The sequence below is a fragment of the Lithobates pipiens genome, unplaced genomic scaffold (assembly GCF_037356315.1).
Source record: "Lithobates pipiens isolate NorthernLeopardFrog02 unplaced genomic scaffold, aLitPip1_a1.2 Scaffold_30, whole genome shotgun sequence".
NCBI lineage: Eukaryota > Metazoa > Chordata > Amphibia > Anura > Ranidae > Lithobates > Lithobates pipiens.
In genome coordinates this window covers 109,923,671-109,941,059 of record NW_027507791.1, presented here as the reverse complement: position 1 = coordinate 109,941,059, position 17,389 = coordinate 109,923,671, and the positions used below count along the sequence as shown (strand labels likewise).

Here is a 17,389-nt window from a genome sequence, read left to right as displayed (position 1 = left end):
GATCAGGGGGGGTTTGTGTGCCTGTGTGTACCTACATGTCAGTGTAGTGTTGGTGCACACTTACTTTTAGTCTTCTCCTCGTAGTCCGGTCAAAAAGACCGCCCCGAGGAGAATGACATCACTTCCTCCTTCCTGTGTAAACAATACACAGGGGAGGAAGCTTCTCATTGGCCAGGAGCGATCCAGAGGGGGTGGCCGAAAACCAACGGCCATCCCCTCATCACGGAGCGCTCCTGGACCGAATCGGACCGCCGTAAACAGCGGGAGGGGGTCCGATCGGACCCCCCACCCGCTGGAAGGCAATCACGTAGATGTACGTGATTGTGCCTGCCTGTGCCATTGTGCTGACGTACAATGGCAATACGGCGGTCCTGAAGTGGTTAAATTACTTTTTTTCTGTTAAGTGTAATTTTTTTCAGGGACTGTTCTAAACATGGGAAACACGTGTCACTTCACAGGCATACTATAGACACCCCCCAGGCATGATATTTAAAGGAATATTTCACTTTTTTTTCACTTTAATCGTCATTAAAATCAGTGCTCCCAAAAAAATGTCTGCTTAAAAAAAAATTAGGCATTGATCTATGTCCCCTGGGGCAGGAGCCGGGTCCCCAAACCCTTTTTAGGACAATATCTTGCATATTAGCCATTAAAATTAGCACTTTTGATTTTGAACGTTCGAGTCCCATAGACTTTAATGGGGTTCTAAAGTTTGTACGAATTTCCGGTGCGTTCTAAGGTTCTGGTGCGAACCGAACCGGGGGGGGGGGGGGGGTGTTCGGCTCATCCCTAGTGGAGAGGAGAGTGAAAAATGGCCATTGTGTGATCAGTGCGGCAGTTTGACTTATGCATGAAAAACGCACCCGTGTCAATTTAAAATACATCAAACACTGAGCACCAGTCACTTGAATTTGTTTGGAACTTTTCAAGATTACATTTTTTCATTTTCTGATTTAATGGACATTAACACAGGAATTGGATTCAGCAGAGGATGATTATTAGTGTCTTTTTTGCACTTGAGCACTAGCACTTTATATTGCACACAGCTGTGATTATTATTCTTATAAAAATTGCATTTAGTAGATGTTTATTTGCACTTAAGCACTAGCACTTTTTTGTAATTTGCACATTTGAATAATTAATTAATATTGTGTAGATTTTATTATGGTGAATTCTGGACTACAATAGACACAGATATATTTAGGGTTTTTTTGTTTTTTTCCCCTCAAACTGTGCTACATTACGTTACCACCCAACATTTTTTCAAACTGTGTCACATTACTTCACACCACTCATAATTTTGTGTTTAAGCAGAGCGCCACAGCTACTACTATTGTTTTATCGTTTTATTCCAACCTATTAGGCTGGTAATATTTGGTAGCGGCAGCCCCTTACTTACTCTAGTTTCTCCATAGCGCAACCCTACCCCTTTTATTATATTGTGTGATCAGTGGAAACTATCGGTGCCCATCTGTGCAGCCTAATCAGCACACATCCGTGAAGGAGAAAAATTACCTGTTTGCAAAATTTTATAACAGAAACTAAGAAAAACGTTTGATTTGTTTTAAAATTTCATTTTTTGTCGTTTAGCAAAAAATAAAAAAAGATTGCATGACTGCACAATTGTCAAAAAGTGACAGTACTGAAAGCTGAACATTGTCCTGCATAGGAAGGGGTTATTGAAGTGATAAAGTATATTGGTCTGTGCATATCTGTTCTGGTGTCACAGGACACACAGGTACGGGAAATCTCCACAGTGTGGTCACATGCAGCAATAAAAAACTGTCCAGGTTTACCCTTCCCTCCTTCTATCCAAATATAATAGGTTATGACTAGACTCGGGCTCTATGTTGTTGATGGTGTCCATTGCCCGGTATGCGTACAATTCAGAGAGCCCATTCAGTCTGTCTGTGTCCTCCTGAGGTGTTCCCCCTACTAACCCGGCAGACTGAGGCAAATACACCACAGGAGGATACAGAATGAGAGAATTGTTTATGTTACCCGCTCGGATTTATTGGAGTGAAACGTTCGCTTCTGACCGAAGTAGAGGATGTAATGCAACCGGAACCTTAATTTCGGAAGCGCCGCTGTAGCCCGGACTTGTATTGTTGTTGGACCGGAAGCCGATGAATGTTTGAATGCAGAGTGAGCTGGTGCAGCGATTAGAGGAGATTTGCTGGCGGGATGGAGGGCGATTTGTTGGACACGCTGGAGTCTCTGGGGTGAGAGGAGATCTTTACAGGATGTGCTGTGATATATTCATTGTACGATGTACATAGATCCCTGACACTGCTCTTCTGCATGTATGGAGAATAGATGTTTGCTTGTACCTGTCTCTGGCACATTCCCCCTTGCTTCTTTCTAGTCCTTGTCTTTCTCTGGCTCTTGTGCCCCCACCTGTTTTCTGTGGCCCTTGTCCCTTCCTTGTCAGTCTGCTGTGGTCCTTGTCCCTTCCTTGTCAGTTTGTCGTGCCCCCTGTCAGTCTATCGTGGCCCTTGTCTCTCCCTGTCATTGGCCCTTGACTCTCTCCCTGTCAGTCTGTCGTGGCCCTTGACTCTCTCCCTGTCAGTCTGTCGTGGCCCTTGACTCTCTCCCTGTCAGTGTGTCGTGGGCCCCTGGCCCCTGTCTCTCCCTGTCAGTGTGTCGTGGGCCTTGGCTCAACCCCCCCCTCCTCCTCCTTCCCTTCTCTTGCCCTTGTATCCCTCTGTTGAATGATGGCAATGACCGTTTACTTGAATTGATGTTAAATTTCATAGTGAACACACCTTGAGATGATTTCTTCTCATGCCAGGTACCAGGGTCCCCTGTTGGATGAGAGCGCTCTAGGTCCAGCTTTAGAAAGTGGACTGTCATCTCCTGAATACTGCCAGCTGTTGTGTTGGCTCAGCTCTCAGATACATTTATTAGGTAACTTAGAAGAAAGTGTCAGCTCTGAAGGTAAGAAATTCATCTCATCAGATACGATCATTGCAAAGAACATTGCACTCAGCGTTGGAAGAGATGCTTGGATGAACAATATCAAATCTTCACCTTTTCATTTTGAATGATTCCAACTCACTTTAGCATGTCCAAAACCAGAGCCCTTCCTTTTTTGGAAAGGAAAACACAGTAACATATTCCCATGCAGTGCAGGTGATATTCAAAATGAATGGCAGTGCATTGTACGGACTCGTGTATGCTGCGGCACCATACGTTACTGCAGTGCAAAAGTGAATCTGAGTGCAAATTCATTTTAAAATAAAAAATAAATTATGTACAAATTCTCCTTTATTTAAAGCAAGGCAAAGGCATAATGTGCTAGTATGCATTGCATACTAGCACATTATGTGAATCTTACCTCAAAATGAAGCCTTCCAGCGATGCAATGACATAGCTGGAGATGGTGTCTATTTATACCCGGTCTTCCTTCCGGGTTCGCTGCTCTGACCAGTCACAGAGCATGCACGCAGGAGCTGCCGGTCATGACACACTGCTCTGAAGAAACAGCATGGGTGGCCGTTCCTTCAAAGCGCTTGCGCCAGTGACGTAACTGGCTGCTAGGACAGTAAATAACTCCTAAACGGTGCAAGTTTAGGAGATCTTTACACTGCCAATAGGTAATCCTTAACCACTGGATTACTGGGCACTTAAACACCCCTCCTGACCAGACCAATTAAAAAAAAAAAAAAAAAAACAACATGTTTAATCGTTTGTTATAAAATTTTGCAAACGGGTAATTTTTCTCCTTCATTGATTCGCTGGTGGGGCGGCGCTGGTGAGTGGTGCTGGTGGGCACTGGTAGGTGAGGCTAGTGGGCACAAAAGTCTCTCCACGACCGATGTCCCTCTCACAGCCGCCGGCGATCTGATTTTTTTATTTTATTTTTTTTCTCCTCACACTATCAGCGTGAGGAAAAAAAATAGCCGATTACCGGCTCTGTTTAGGTCACATGATCAGCTGTCTTTGACAGCTGATCCCATGGTAAGGGGTTGGGATCGACCTCGTTATTCAGATCTGTTATCAGGCGAGTCTCATAGACTCTCTGATAATGGAGCGCTCCCCATAGGGGGGCGCGCAAGCCGCTCAAGCACGGGAGCAAATTAAGTCTGTATTGTAGCCGTCTTTTGGCTATAGCACAGACAGCAAGCAATTAAAGTGGTTGTAAACCCTTGCAAACCACTTTGACCTACAGATAAGCCTAGATTAAGGCTTACCTGTAGGTCCAAGAAATATCTCCTAAACCTATACGGTTTAGGAGATATTTACCCGAAGACAGCCACCGCTGTCTATGGCGCATGTGCCGTAGACAGCGGCACACTGGGCAGACCGCGGCGAAATGCTGTGAGTGTCGGCTCCCGTGCGCATGCGCGGGAGTGACATCATCTCGGCTCTGGCGAATCGCAGCGCTGGAGCCGCGAGACACGGAAGTCGCTCCGGGATCCATGGCAGCGGCGAAGAGGAAGACTGAGGACCGCTTCTGGGGCTTCGTTCTCAGGTAAGTTATTCATAATGAGCTAGTATGCTATGCATACTAGCTCATTATGCCTTTGCCTTGCATGGTGTGTTTATTTATTTTTTTCCCTTTACTTCCTCTTTAATATAGGCTTACCCATAGGTAAAACTTTAAGATGGAAGTTTACTTCCTCTTTAAAAATCATGCTTACAAAATGGTGTCTTGTCCTGTTTACGCATCTTAGCGCACCCCAGTCTGCATCTGACCCTTTATTTGGCACTCCATGCACACAAATATGTTTTTAAATGCATTGAGGTTCTATTCACCATCTATAGAAAGATCACCCCGACTCACTGGCATTCACCTCCCCAGCAATCCTCCACTGCTCTTTTCTCCATCGTAGCTGCCACCAAAATACCTGGTGTCAGAGCCTAGAAGCAATGGTGACTTCATCCTCTCCATCACGTGACTGTGCTTGGGCCAAGCAATTTTCTGCTAGGCCTGAGCACTGCATTTTGGGAGGAGATCACATGTTCCACCATACTTGGAAGCACCAGGTATTTTGTTCTTATTGCGATCAGGGATGGATTGTTTGGGAAGTGATTATCAGTGGGTGAGGGTGTACAGCTTTGTACAGAAATTGTCCCTTTGACCTAGATGGGTGAAGTAAGAGTGTATGTTTAAATAGGACCCTTCTGTATTAACACTTAAAGCAGAACTAAAGGGCTTAATGCTCACCTTTTCAACAGCTCCACGCCCTCACCTTCTCCTATGTGCCTATGTCTCCATCAGGATGACATCACTCCCGCACATGCACAGGATGCTGTCATCCCGGCACACCACATATCTCTTCTGCAATAAAAGCCTGCCTGCTCGCTGCTTGTTATGGTGGGACATTAGTTCTCCTTTACATTTTCATCAGTCGGGTATAACTCTACTTTCTTTATTGTACATCACAGAATAGAGGGTATCTTCATATCCATTATGATAGGGTTATATTGCCATCCAAAGGTGGCAGCATAATCTTATCATAATGGATATGAAGATACCCTGTGTTCTTTGATGCACTCCAAGAAATGGATTTTACAGGTAAACCAAAAATCCAATTTTCTCTAAATTTATCTTTCCCAAAGTTTACAACAATACTACAAGTGAATTTACATTTTAACTCCTACGCTATAAATAGTAACATGCACACAGTGAGAGAATTTTTGCAACTTTTCATCATGGAACTGCCCTGACTCTTTATTTCCTATACCTATCTGGACTGTGCTATTTTTTGTTCTGTTTGTAGTAATTTATAAAAATATAGCGTATTAAAAAATGTTTGTATAGTGTATGTGATTATTTTCATATCATGCTTTTAAAAGCATATATGTATACATAGAAAAAAGGGTTCAACCCTGATAGGCTTTAATCTGCTGCTACCAACGATTTTTATTTTATTTTCTTCTTTATTGTTGAGAGCAAAAGACAGCACATACCCATTGTGAAAGGTTCAGTGGTTACAATTCACTGAGAATCCAAAAAAAAATACAGTTTAAAAACAACTATGCTTCTGAGTGGTGTGTTGCATTGCAAGCAGGGTGCTTAGATAACCTGACAGACAAGAGATTTCTGAGCACACTTGCCTGCATTTTGCAGGCTGGCGGGTAAGTCTGCTGGGGAATATTTTGTCTGTTTGTGATGTGCATTGTCCTTCCATGTGCACCTTGCTGCAAAGGCCAGTTGGAAGGCTCAGGTTGCCACTTTTTTTGTACATGCTGAGATAACCTGTCATAGGCAAGCATGGGTTCCCTTCTGCTTTCCTTTTTATATTTTATTTTTATATGAAAGGGGATTAATTGGGTTAGAATGAAAAGGGAGTAAGGAGAAGAGTGGAAGGGGGTGGGGAGAGGTGAAATATGAAGGATGGGGAAAGGGGTGCTTGGGGGAGATGGCTAGAGGAGTAAAAGGGATGGGAACTTGACTAACAGATGGGGAGGGCTGCTGCTCCCGCCACCAATATTTTAACCGGGTTATTTTTTATTGTTTTAAGGTAGTGTTGGCGCTTTTGAGCGCATAGTGATAATCTTAAAAAACAGTGTTTGCTGTCTTACCCGTAATAGGTGGAGACCTGGAGAGTATTCAACTGGAAATAAGTGGATTCTTAAAGGAGCTCTCTTGCCCATATCCTTCTCTAGTGTCTGGAGATATCAAAAGCAGACTTCAAAACAAGGAGGATTGTCTGAAATTGCTGTGTAAGTACAAATAGAACACCTGCATATGAATTAATGAGGAAGTAAAGTCCCATGCATGTATTGTACCTATAGGTAAGCCTTATTATGGGCTTGCCTATAGGTACTGTAAATATCCAAATTGTGCACCGTTTAGGAGATATTTACTGTATGCAGCCAGTTATGTCATCAGCGCATGCGCTGATAGAACGGCCACCTTGCCGTCTCTTCCCAGCACTGCCGTGACCAGCGGCTCCCACAATCGGAGTCCACGCACCTGGGAAGTAAGAGGACTGAAGATGGATGCAGCCTCCAGCGGGGATGACGAGGTCTTAGTTAGCATGTAAGTTTAACATACTGCAATGCATACTACCACATTATGCCTTTACTTTTGTAAGTCAGAAAAAAAAAACGGGACTTTACTTCCTCTTTAAGTGATATTGAAACTTTTCAAAATTTTAATAAAACCCATTATTTGCCCCTTCACTATCTTTCAGACCATTTTTCTTTTTATCTTCTCTTATCATATGTCCCAGTATTCTTAGGTTCAGAACTTCAGGCCGTACAGATCCTACAGACTAAGTCGTTGACTTGCTCAGGTCCAAGTGATGCTGTGAATAAAGAAATAAAAACTATTTTTGAAGCTCTCCGGTTGCCTTTGCCATCCACTTCAGATATTATTGGCCAGTTAAAAAGTATTCAAGAGAAGGTACAAGGTTTATATTAAATGTTTGGCTTTTATGTATGTTTACATACCTCCCTGTACAGTTTTCTCTTTTCAAAAGCTAAGACATGGGTACTAAAGCAGAAAACAATGAGTCCCAAGCCTCTGATGGAAACAGCCATTCTATAGCTCTTATGTCACATATTCGTTCTTTGCCAATGCCTTCACTCTTAAAGTGGTTGTAAACCCTTACTACCACTTTTTTATCCACAAGTAAGCCTATAATAAGGACCGTTTAGGAGATATTCATTATATCCTCTATGTGATCGGCACATGTGAACTGAAGAAACGTCTCTCTCGTGCCATTTCTTCAGTAGCTGTGCCGTGACCAGTAATGCCATCGTGACTCCGGCCAATCATTCTAGCTCATTTATGCCTTTGTCTTGCGGGTTGTTTTTTATTTATTTATTTTTTAACGTTTACAAGCACTTTAAAGCAGAAGTAAACTTCAAAAAAATATCCCCCTCCACCATCCAGCAATGTGGCAGTTGCATCCCTCCCTGTCCATTGTCGTCTACTTCCTAGTGCCAGGTTTTTGGTCTCTTGATTGGCGGTTGGGGGGGGTAATGTCCTCCTGCACATTCACATGGGAGTCAGTTATTTAAGCACAGCTGAAGTGTGCTAGGAATGCACACTGAGCCTTGTATGCGCAGTTCAATGTACATCGAGTAGAAAACTGTATGCAGGCAGGTGAGTGTTTGTTATGGCAGAAGAGACAGAGTGCTTCTTCTGTAATAAAAAACAAAAAAAAAAAACTGCTGGATGGTTATGTTTGTGTACTTTTGATTTTGATTTTTGTTATGCTGGTCATTTTTTTTTTTTTTTTTTTTCAGGCTTTATTAGACCATTGATTATCATTGTCATTATTCTATTATTCAGCTTTGTGGTTTTATTTAATTAAAGTCTACATTTAGACGGGGGGGGGGGAAGCTGCCTGATTGCAGTTTTTTAATCAATGGGTTTAGTTTGACTTTTATCTAATTAGGTTAAACTTCACTGCCTAAAGCTGTCTGGCCCACTGCATTCCAGGAAGTAGTGTTCCTGTGAGGCGTACAAATGCTGCGGTTTTCTGGCAGGTACCTAATACCTGATATGCCTGAGGTGTTTGCAAATTCCAAATCTGGAAGGGACCTGTGAACATTTAGATTTTCCCAGCACACATGCACATTCAAAACCACACGTATCCCATAACTGTGCAGGTGAAAAGCAGTGCAAGGAAAACTTGACAATGATGATGGACTAGTAAGCGTGTGTTTGTTTTTTTTTGCTTTGGTATACAAGGTCAGTTGGAGAGAGGTACTTTTTGTTTTTAGCTACATACCGTGACATTTCTCTTTTGACATGCAGTTCTCAGCCTCAAGGAAGAAGGTGGTGGGTTTTGGTTATTCCAATACAATAGACACTTCCTTTTCAGAGACCCTGTGCAATGCTGATCCCTTTAGGCACACAGAAGGAAACAAATCTTTCTCTTATATTCACCCACCAACACAGCTCCTCTCTTAGCCATTGGGTTGTTATGCCCACCACTAGGAGAATACTAGGCATTACTTGTTATGTAACACTCAGAACTTTCCAGTTCCACCCAGGGGGCGGTCCCTTGGGTAACAACCCTCCAGCCTGCCATGCAGTCATCAGTTTTATTTTTCCTATTGAAGGAGATGGACCTAGGAATCCTGCGGGCCCATCGGTACGTGCTTTTTTTTTTTTTTTTTTTTTTTCTGCAGAAGCTTGACTTTTTGAGCAAGATGATTAATCCTGTGATCTGCTATAAACAGCCAGCCAGGTGATAGGCTGGATACCCTCATCCTTGTAGTCTCCCCAGTCCAGCCATTGAGTGTGTGAAGGTGACCGCTCCACGCTAGGCTGGCCATGACGAAACCTCAGCTGCAGAGGAGAGGTGGTCGGTGAGCTTTTATGCTCCGGGTCACACATATGACCGGGCTAATGATGTCTGCGTCACAGTGTGCCGGGCCAGCAGCCACCCTGTACTGATCAGTGAGTAGGTCTGTAATGGAATGTCTTAGGTATACAATTAGCAAGGAATTTCCAGCGGGCTGGATAATAAAATAAAATAAATATGACTGTGTATGTGTCCGTAAGTGTCAATAATAATTGTGTCCTTTAAAAACCATAAGTGTCATAACTAATCATAAAGCATATATCATTAGACAATTGTAACAGCATACAATAAAAATATATAAAGTGCAAGGTGCTGGTGAACAAATTCTGGTATTTGTGACAAAACTATATGAATAAAAAGTAGAGCTTAGTATAAAAAGTATATATATATAAAATATATATAAAAAATATATATAAACCAATCCGTTTATCTGTTAGACATATCAAGTCCTCACGTAGTGTAACTGTGATGAAAAGTGCATAAAGATGCAAAACGGTGAAAAAATGTTGTAAAATTTAGCAGTATAAAAATGCAAAAATAAAATAAAAATAAAAATAAATGTAGAAATAAGAATAGTGATTAAAAATATTACAAAGTAATTAAAAAGTAATTAAAGTGTCCCTCAAAAAGGTGGTTATGAATTAGAGGGGTATCCTCTGCAGATGAAAGTGAAGTGAGGGGTGGAGGAGATTTCAATTGTTGTTCCCGGTGCTCTGTGGCTATTTTTATGTAGTTGCTCTCACCAGAGTTATGGCCCCTTCCGGGGTGGATCAACCTTCACAGTATCAGCCACTGTGTAGCTCTCTGGCTTGCCTCCAATGCGATTCCGGGAAACCTTCGTTCCTCCGTTCATATGCCGTGTTCGGTTATATGTAATGAATAAGAGGCATATCCATGGTGCAGTATGTCTTATAAAACTTCGTATTTATTATATAGGCAAAAGTATTACTCACAAACATCCGTTCATATGTATATATTGAAAGGAAAGATTCCGTTTGGCTAGCACGCCTTCTGAGTTTAGCAGTGTATGCTTCGTGGCCACGCCCTACGTGTTTCGTCATCAAAGACGTCCTCTGGAGCTCCAGAGGACGTCTTTGATGACGAAACGCGTAGGGCGTGGCCACGAAGCATACACTGCTAAACTCAGAAGGCGTGCTAGCCGAACGGAATCTTTCCTTTCAATATATACATATGAATGGATGTTTGTGAGTAATACTTTTGCCTATATAATAAATACGAAGTTTTATAAGACATACTGCACCATGGATATGCCTCTTATTCATTACATATAACCGAACACGGCATATGAACGGAGGAACGAAGGTTTCCCGGAATCGCATTGGAGGCAAGCCAGAGAGCTACACAGTGGCTGATACTGTGAAGGTTGATCCACCCCGGAAGGGGCCATAACTCTGGTGAGAGCAACTACATAAAAATAGCCACAGAGCACCGGGAACAACAATTGAAATCTCCTCCACCCCTCACTTCACTTTCATCTGCAGAGGATACCCCTCTAATTCATAACCACCTTTTTGAGGGACACTTTAATTACTTTTTAATTACTTTGTAATATTTTTAATCACTATTCTTATTTCTACATTTATTTTTATTTTTATTTTATTTTTGCATTTTTATACTGCTAAATTTTACAACATTTTTTCACCGTTTTGCATCTTTATGCACTTTTCATCACAGTTACACTACGTGAGGACTTGATATGTCTAACAGATAAACGGATTGGTTTATATATATTTTTTATATATATTTTATATATATTCTATATATATATATATATATACTTTTTATACTAAGCTCTACTTTTTATTCATATAGTTTTGTCACAAATACCAGAATTTGTTCACCAGCACCTTGCACTTTATATATTTTTATTGTATGCTGTTACAATTGTCTAATGATATATGCTTTATGATTAGTTATGACACTTATGGTTTTTAAAGGACACAATTATTATTGACACCTACGGACACATACACAGTCATATTTATTTTATTTTATTATCCAGCCCGCTGGAAATTCCTTGCTAATTGTATACCTAAGCCTCCAATTTTTTAAAGGGTATAGCGCCAATCCTATTCCCCCCCCCCCCCTCCCTATTTCATTTTATTCCTTCCCACAGGGTAGAAATTTGAATAGGGGCTGCTCTTACCCAAACTACAATCCATAGCGCGACCTAAAAAAAAACCCTTACTTTGTAATGGAATGTCTCCCAGCTCTGCAGGACTGGTAAGTACAGCTCTCCCTGCCTCGGTGGGGCTGAGCAGCTGGGCATTCCCTGAAAGGTCGATTCGGGGGTCCCTCACTTCCCTCTCTTCTCTCCCTGTCCCCTTCCCCCTCCCTGGGAGGGATGCTGCTGAGCGGTGTGTGTGTGTGTGTGTGTGTGTCTGGCAGGGGCTCTCCGGGGGGGGGGGGGTGGGGCTCTCACCTGGTGGGGGGGTGGTGCTGGCTGAGTTCTGGGTCCTGTTTTTTCGTGTCCCTGGCATTCGGCGGCCATCTTAGGTGTGGGCAAGGGAAAGCATGCTCTCCTGGGCTTTGGCCATTTTCCTTGTGATTGTCCCTATACAGGACGCCGGCGGCCATTTTCTTGAAACCTGAACACTTTTTTTTCCAGTGTTCTCTTGCGGCAGCATGTGCTCCTGTGCTCTAACGGCCATTTTCCCTGCCATTTTCTTGAAGCCTGAGCACACCTCAGAGCGGTTTCAGTGCCATTTGCAGCTGCTTCCACCGGCACAGCGCTCTCTCTTCCTCTGCACCCGGGAGCCAACAGAGACTACAGGCACTACCTGCTAGATAGTGCAGGACCCCTCAGGGTGGTGAGTCCTGCGGTAAAGAGCCCCTCAGCCAGCAGCAGTAAGGAGGGTGGGACTGTCACTGTCCTAAGTCCCCTTCGGGTGGCAGACAGGGTAGGGTCAGCGTGGCTTTAGAAACTGGTGTTTCTTCCCCCGAAATACAGGCAATTGCAACGGGGTCGCCTGACTGCACAGTGCCCCTGGGCACGCTGACGGTGGTCCTCAATTAGTTCGTTGCCAAGATAGAGGTGGCACCTGGGCAAAAGGGTGCAAAAAAGTTCGCCCCCCCCCCCCCCCCCCCCCCAGTCTTCTAGGGAGAGCTCTGACGCAGACTCTGGCCTTGCTGAGGCTGGTGACCCCTGCTCTGTTTTGTCAGACGATGCTGACCAGGACCGTTCGGACAGTGAGGATGAGTCCCGCCCGGGTCCGTGCGCGACAAAGCGATTTGTTGGAGCACTTATCACAGCTGTGCGTGATACCCTGAAGATTCAGGAGCCAGCAGATCCCTCTGCTCATGTAGCGGCCCCTTTTTGGGTCCCGTAATACAGCACGTTCACCTAAGGTGTTCCTGTATATGACTTATTTTGACAAGTTCGTTTACAAGAAATGGGGTCGCCCGCAACGGACCTTTTCGGTCCCCAAATCCATGGCGGTGCGTTTACCCCTTTGAGGAGAGCCTTCTCAAAAAGTGGTCGGCTCCTCCGGTTGGGGACCCCCCAGTATCCAGGTTAAATAAAGTAACTACAGTCCTGGTGGAGGGGACTCCTGCATTTAAGTATCCCATGGACAGGAAGGCCGAGGCAGTGGCTCGTTCCTTGTTTACAGTGGTGGGCTCCATTGTGAGACCAGTACTGTCATCCGCACTTGTGTCTCAGACACTAACTGAGTGGGCAAAACTGTTGCACCATGAATTGGGAGAGCAACAGGCTTCTCCTGTCTGTGTGGAAGACCAGTTAGTGCAAGGCCTTAAGTGCGTTTGGGATGCGGCTCTGGATACTCTTCCTCTGTTATCCAGGGCTTCAGTGTCAGCAGTGGTGCTGAGGCGCTTGATTTTGTAAAAAAGGCTGGTCTGCTAACCAGGCATCTAAGAAAGCCCTGACGGATCTTCCCTTCCTTGGCGTCCGGCTTTTCGGAGCCTCGTTGGTTGACATTATTAAAAATGCCACCGGTGGTAAGAGTACCCTGCTCCCAAAGGCCAGGAAGGCTAAGGAGCCACGCCGTAGGCAAGGGCCCTTTTTTTTCCACTCACAAATGGCTTTTTTGTCCGCCCGGAGCTTCGGTTAAACGTCCCAAGCCCGACAGGCCCCACTGGAGGACAGAAACATCCCTGGAACCGCAAGCCTGCGAACAAAAGTGCTACCGCATGAAGGTTTGCCCCCACCCATGTCTCGGGTGGGGGGTCGCCTTCGGGAGTTTGCAGCCCGGTGATCCTCTCTACTATCCGACCAATGGGTCTGCGATCTGATTTCCTCAGGCTACAAGATATAGTTTCTCTCTTGGCCGCCAAACAGATTTTTCCCTCAAGCATACCCGTATCCCCGGCTCGCTGGGAGGCCCTCTTGGGCAGTAAGGGACCTGCTGAGTCGCGGGGTGGTTGTACCGGTTCCGGAATCGTAACATTTCCAGGGATTCTATTCAAATCTGTTTGGATGTACCCCTTCCTTCTTGGGAACTAAAATCTTGGACTTAAAAGCCCTCAATCACTTTGTGAAAGTGCAGAGGTTCAGAATGGAATCGGTTTGCTCAGTAGTCGCTGCATTCCATCAAGGGGACTCCCTGGTGTCCTTGAACATCCAGGATGCGTACCTGCACATACCCATAAGCCTCCGGCATCAAAATTTTCTGCGATTTGCAGTCGGGGAAGCCCACTACCAGTTTGTGGCTCTTCCTTTTGGTCTGGCATCGGCATCCCCCCCCCCCCCGAGTCTTTACCAAGGTATTGGCTCCAGTTTTGGCATTGCTGCGACAACGTGGGATCGCGATCGTGGGATACCTAGACTATCTCCTCCTGAGGACATCTTCCGCCTCCGAATTGGAGGAGGATGTGGCGATCACCATGCAGACCCTGCAGGAATTTGGGTGGCTGTTGAACCTAAAGAAGTCGGAGATTGTACCGACCCAGCGTCTGGCGTACCTGGGCTTGCTGCTGGACTCCAGGGAAGCGAGAGTTTTTCTCCCGTCAGACAAGCTGCAGACTCTCAGATCCGCGGTAAAACTGCTGATGAACCGCAAGTGGTCGTCGCTGCGCTTCTGCATCCTGGGACTCCTGGTAGCCTCCTTCGAGGCAGTACCTTATGCCAAGTTCCACACCAGCGTCCTGCAGAAGGAGGTTTTGACAAAGTGGGACAAATCTCAGTTGTCCCTGGATTGATACATCCAGGTGAGCCAGTCACTCGGAGACTCCCTGACCTGGTGGCTGAGGTCCCCGGTAATTCAGTCTGGGAAGTTGTTCCTACCTCTGAAGTGGACAGTGATCACAACGGACGCCAGCCTATCCGGCTCGGGTGGATGATGGTGGTTCAGTCGGCTCAGGGCCTCTGGTCGGCGGAAGAATCCAAGTTGCCGATCAATCTGCTCGAGCTAAGAGCGATCAGGCTATGCCTCTCCACATGGTTGATGAGACTTCAGGGGCGTCCGATCAGGATCCAGTCAGACAACACCATGGCTGTGGCATACGTCAATCATCAAGGAGGAACAAGAAGCTCAGCCGCCGCACGGGTGGTCGCTCACATACTTCGGTGGGCAGAGCGGCACGTACCGGCCCTGTCGGCCATTTACATCCCGGAAGTGGAGAACTGGCAGGTGGACTATCTGAGTCGCCAGATGCTGGACCCAGGAGAATGGGCGGTTTTCAATCTACTGTGCCTGAGGTGGGGCAGACCAGATGTGGATCTTCTGGCCTCCTGTCTCAATCAGAAAGTGCCGAGATTCGTGTCCAGGACAAGAGATCCGTGGACAAACGCGTCAGACGTGCTGCTGACTCCGTGGGATCAGTACCAGCTGATCTATGCCTTTCCTCCAATGAATCTGTTATCACGTTCGCTCCACAGAGTGGAAGTCGAGGGGATCCCAGTGATTCTGGTCGCACCAGATTGGCCTCATCGGCCTTGGTACACAGACCTAGTGCGCCTGGTCACAGACGCCCCATGGCGACTGCCGTTATGAGAAGACCTTCTGTCTCGAGGTCCGATTCTCCATCCTGCGTTACCATTGCTGGCTTTAACGGCATGGCTATTGAGAGCCAGGTGTTGAGGAACCGGGGTCTGTCGGACTCGGTGATCCCAACTATGTAGAGGGCACGGAAATCTTCTTCTCGGAAGATATATCATCGTACCTGGAAGGCTTACATCTCCATGTGTGAGGAGAGGATGGCATCCACGCTCCTTTTCTATATCCAGGATCCTGCTGTTTCTTCAGCAAGGAGTAGACCAGAAATTAGCGTTAAAAACACCATTAAGGGGGAAAATATCAGCCTTGGCTGTCTTCTCTTTTTTTTTTTTTTTTTTTTTTTTTCAGCGACCCCTGGCATCTCATTCATTAGTGAGTACCTTTGTTCAGGGGGTGCGACATGTAGTCCCTCCGGTGCATCCACCGTTACCCCCGTGGGATCTGAACCTGGTGTTATCGGAGCTTCAAAACCCACCATTTGAAAATATCAGGGAGATTCCTCTGTTGACTCTTTCTCAAAGTGGTCTTTCTAGTGGCCATCAACTCGGCCAGGAGGGTTTCGGAACTGGCGGCTTTGTCATGCAAGTCGCCTTATCTGGTTATCCACAAGGATAAGGTGGTTTTGCGTCTGCAACTGTCTTTTCTGCCGAAAGTGGTCTTGGCTTTTCATATCAAAGAGGACATTGTGTTACCATCTGTGTCCTAAGTCGAAACACCTTAAGGAAGTGGCCCTTCACGCTATGGATGTGGTTCGGGCTCTAAAGGTGTATATTTGTCTGCCACGGCTCCCTTTCGGAAGTCAGAATCACTGTTTGTTTCAGTGGCTGGTCCAAAGAAAGGCATGGCGGTCTTGTTGGCCACCATTTCCAGGTGGATCAGACAGATTTTAGTGCAAGCCTATGCCTTGAAGGGGCAGGTGCCCCCCTTTCCGGTCACGGCCCACTCCACAAGGGCAATCGGGACATCTTAGGCCTTCCAACACCAAGCGTCTGTTGCTCAGGTGTGTAAAGCGGTGACCTGATTGTCTGTCCACACGTTTACCAAGTTTTGCAACGTAGATGTCAGTGCCTGTTTTGGCCGCAAAGTTTTGCAGGCAGCTGTATAGTTGAAATTGAATATGCTATATATATATATATATATATATATATATATATATATATATATATATATATATATATATATATATATATATATATATATATATATATATATATATATATATATATATATATATATATATATAATTTTTTTTTTTTCTGTTTGTTTTTCGATTAAAAACGCAGTACTGTTAAGTTAATGCGCTGTTGCATTACATTCCGCAGTTTTGGTGCAGTTGTGGGTAGTCACTCCTGTTCAGGGTACCCTGGTTTTGTGGTGAATTTTTCCACGCACTGATGTTTTTGTTTTTTGTGGGTAAAGTTTCACTAGTTCCCATTTGCCATGGTGGATAAAGTGTATATATGTGTGTGTGTGTGTGTGTGTGTGTATGTGTATGTATGTATATATATATATATATATATATATATATATATATATATATATATATATATATATATATATATATATATATATATATATAAAAAAATTTTTCATGCGGTTTTCTCACCCCTCGTTTGGCACTGCTTGGGGACATCCCAATGGCTAAGAGGAGCTGTGCCGGTCGGTGAATATAAGAGAAAATAGGATTATTATTATTTTTTTTTTTTTTGTACTCACTGTAAAATCCTTTTCTCTGTAATTCACCGACGGACACCGGACCCCACCCCTCCTTTTTCTCTTTATGTTATACTGCTTGTTGATGTACTGATGACTGCATGGCAGGCTGGAGGGTTGTTACCCAAGGGACGTGCCCTGGGGTTACCACATTTGGGGCACGCTGAGTTGTAACCTGGCCTGTACTTTGAGAGACGAATGGGAGTAAGGTAGGACCTATGCAATATGTAAAGATGTGTGAGCCGATTGGATAGTTTGGGTAAAACAGATTTGTACGCTCCCAAGATCTCATCCCACTCCTCATCCACCATCTCCCATACATCTGCCGACGAGCGGGACTTCAGTTTGTAGGCTAGTTTTGTTTGCAGCGGGCAGAAGGAAATGGTTGTAGAACAACGAGAGAGAATTCCAGGGTAGGTGTGGAGCCAT

The 17,389-nt window shown here is 44.8% G+C and overlaps 1 protein-coding gene across 1 annotated transcript in view; it reads left to right on the top strand.

The window, feature by feature from the left end:
- The first annotated feature begins 2,097 nt into the window (after positions 1 to 2,097).
- The window catches only part of FAM98B (family with sequence similarity 98 member B), a 30,587-nt gene continuing 15,295 nt past the window's right edge, over positions 2,098 to 17,389 (top strand). The window contains exons 1-4 of the mRNA XM_077464756.1: positions 2,098 to 2,222; positions 2,792 to 2,937; positions 6,541 to 6,672; positions 7,185 to 7,357. Of these exons, the coding sequence (XP_077320882.1) occupies positions 2,185 to 2,222; positions 2,792 to 2,937; positions 6,541 to 6,672; positions 7,185 to 7,357 (489 nt within the window). The 5' untranslated portion in view covers positions 2,098 to 2,184. The remainder of the gene's footprint in view (positions 2,223 to 2,791; positions 2,938 to 6,540; positions 6,673 to 7,184; positions 7,358 to 17,389) is intronic.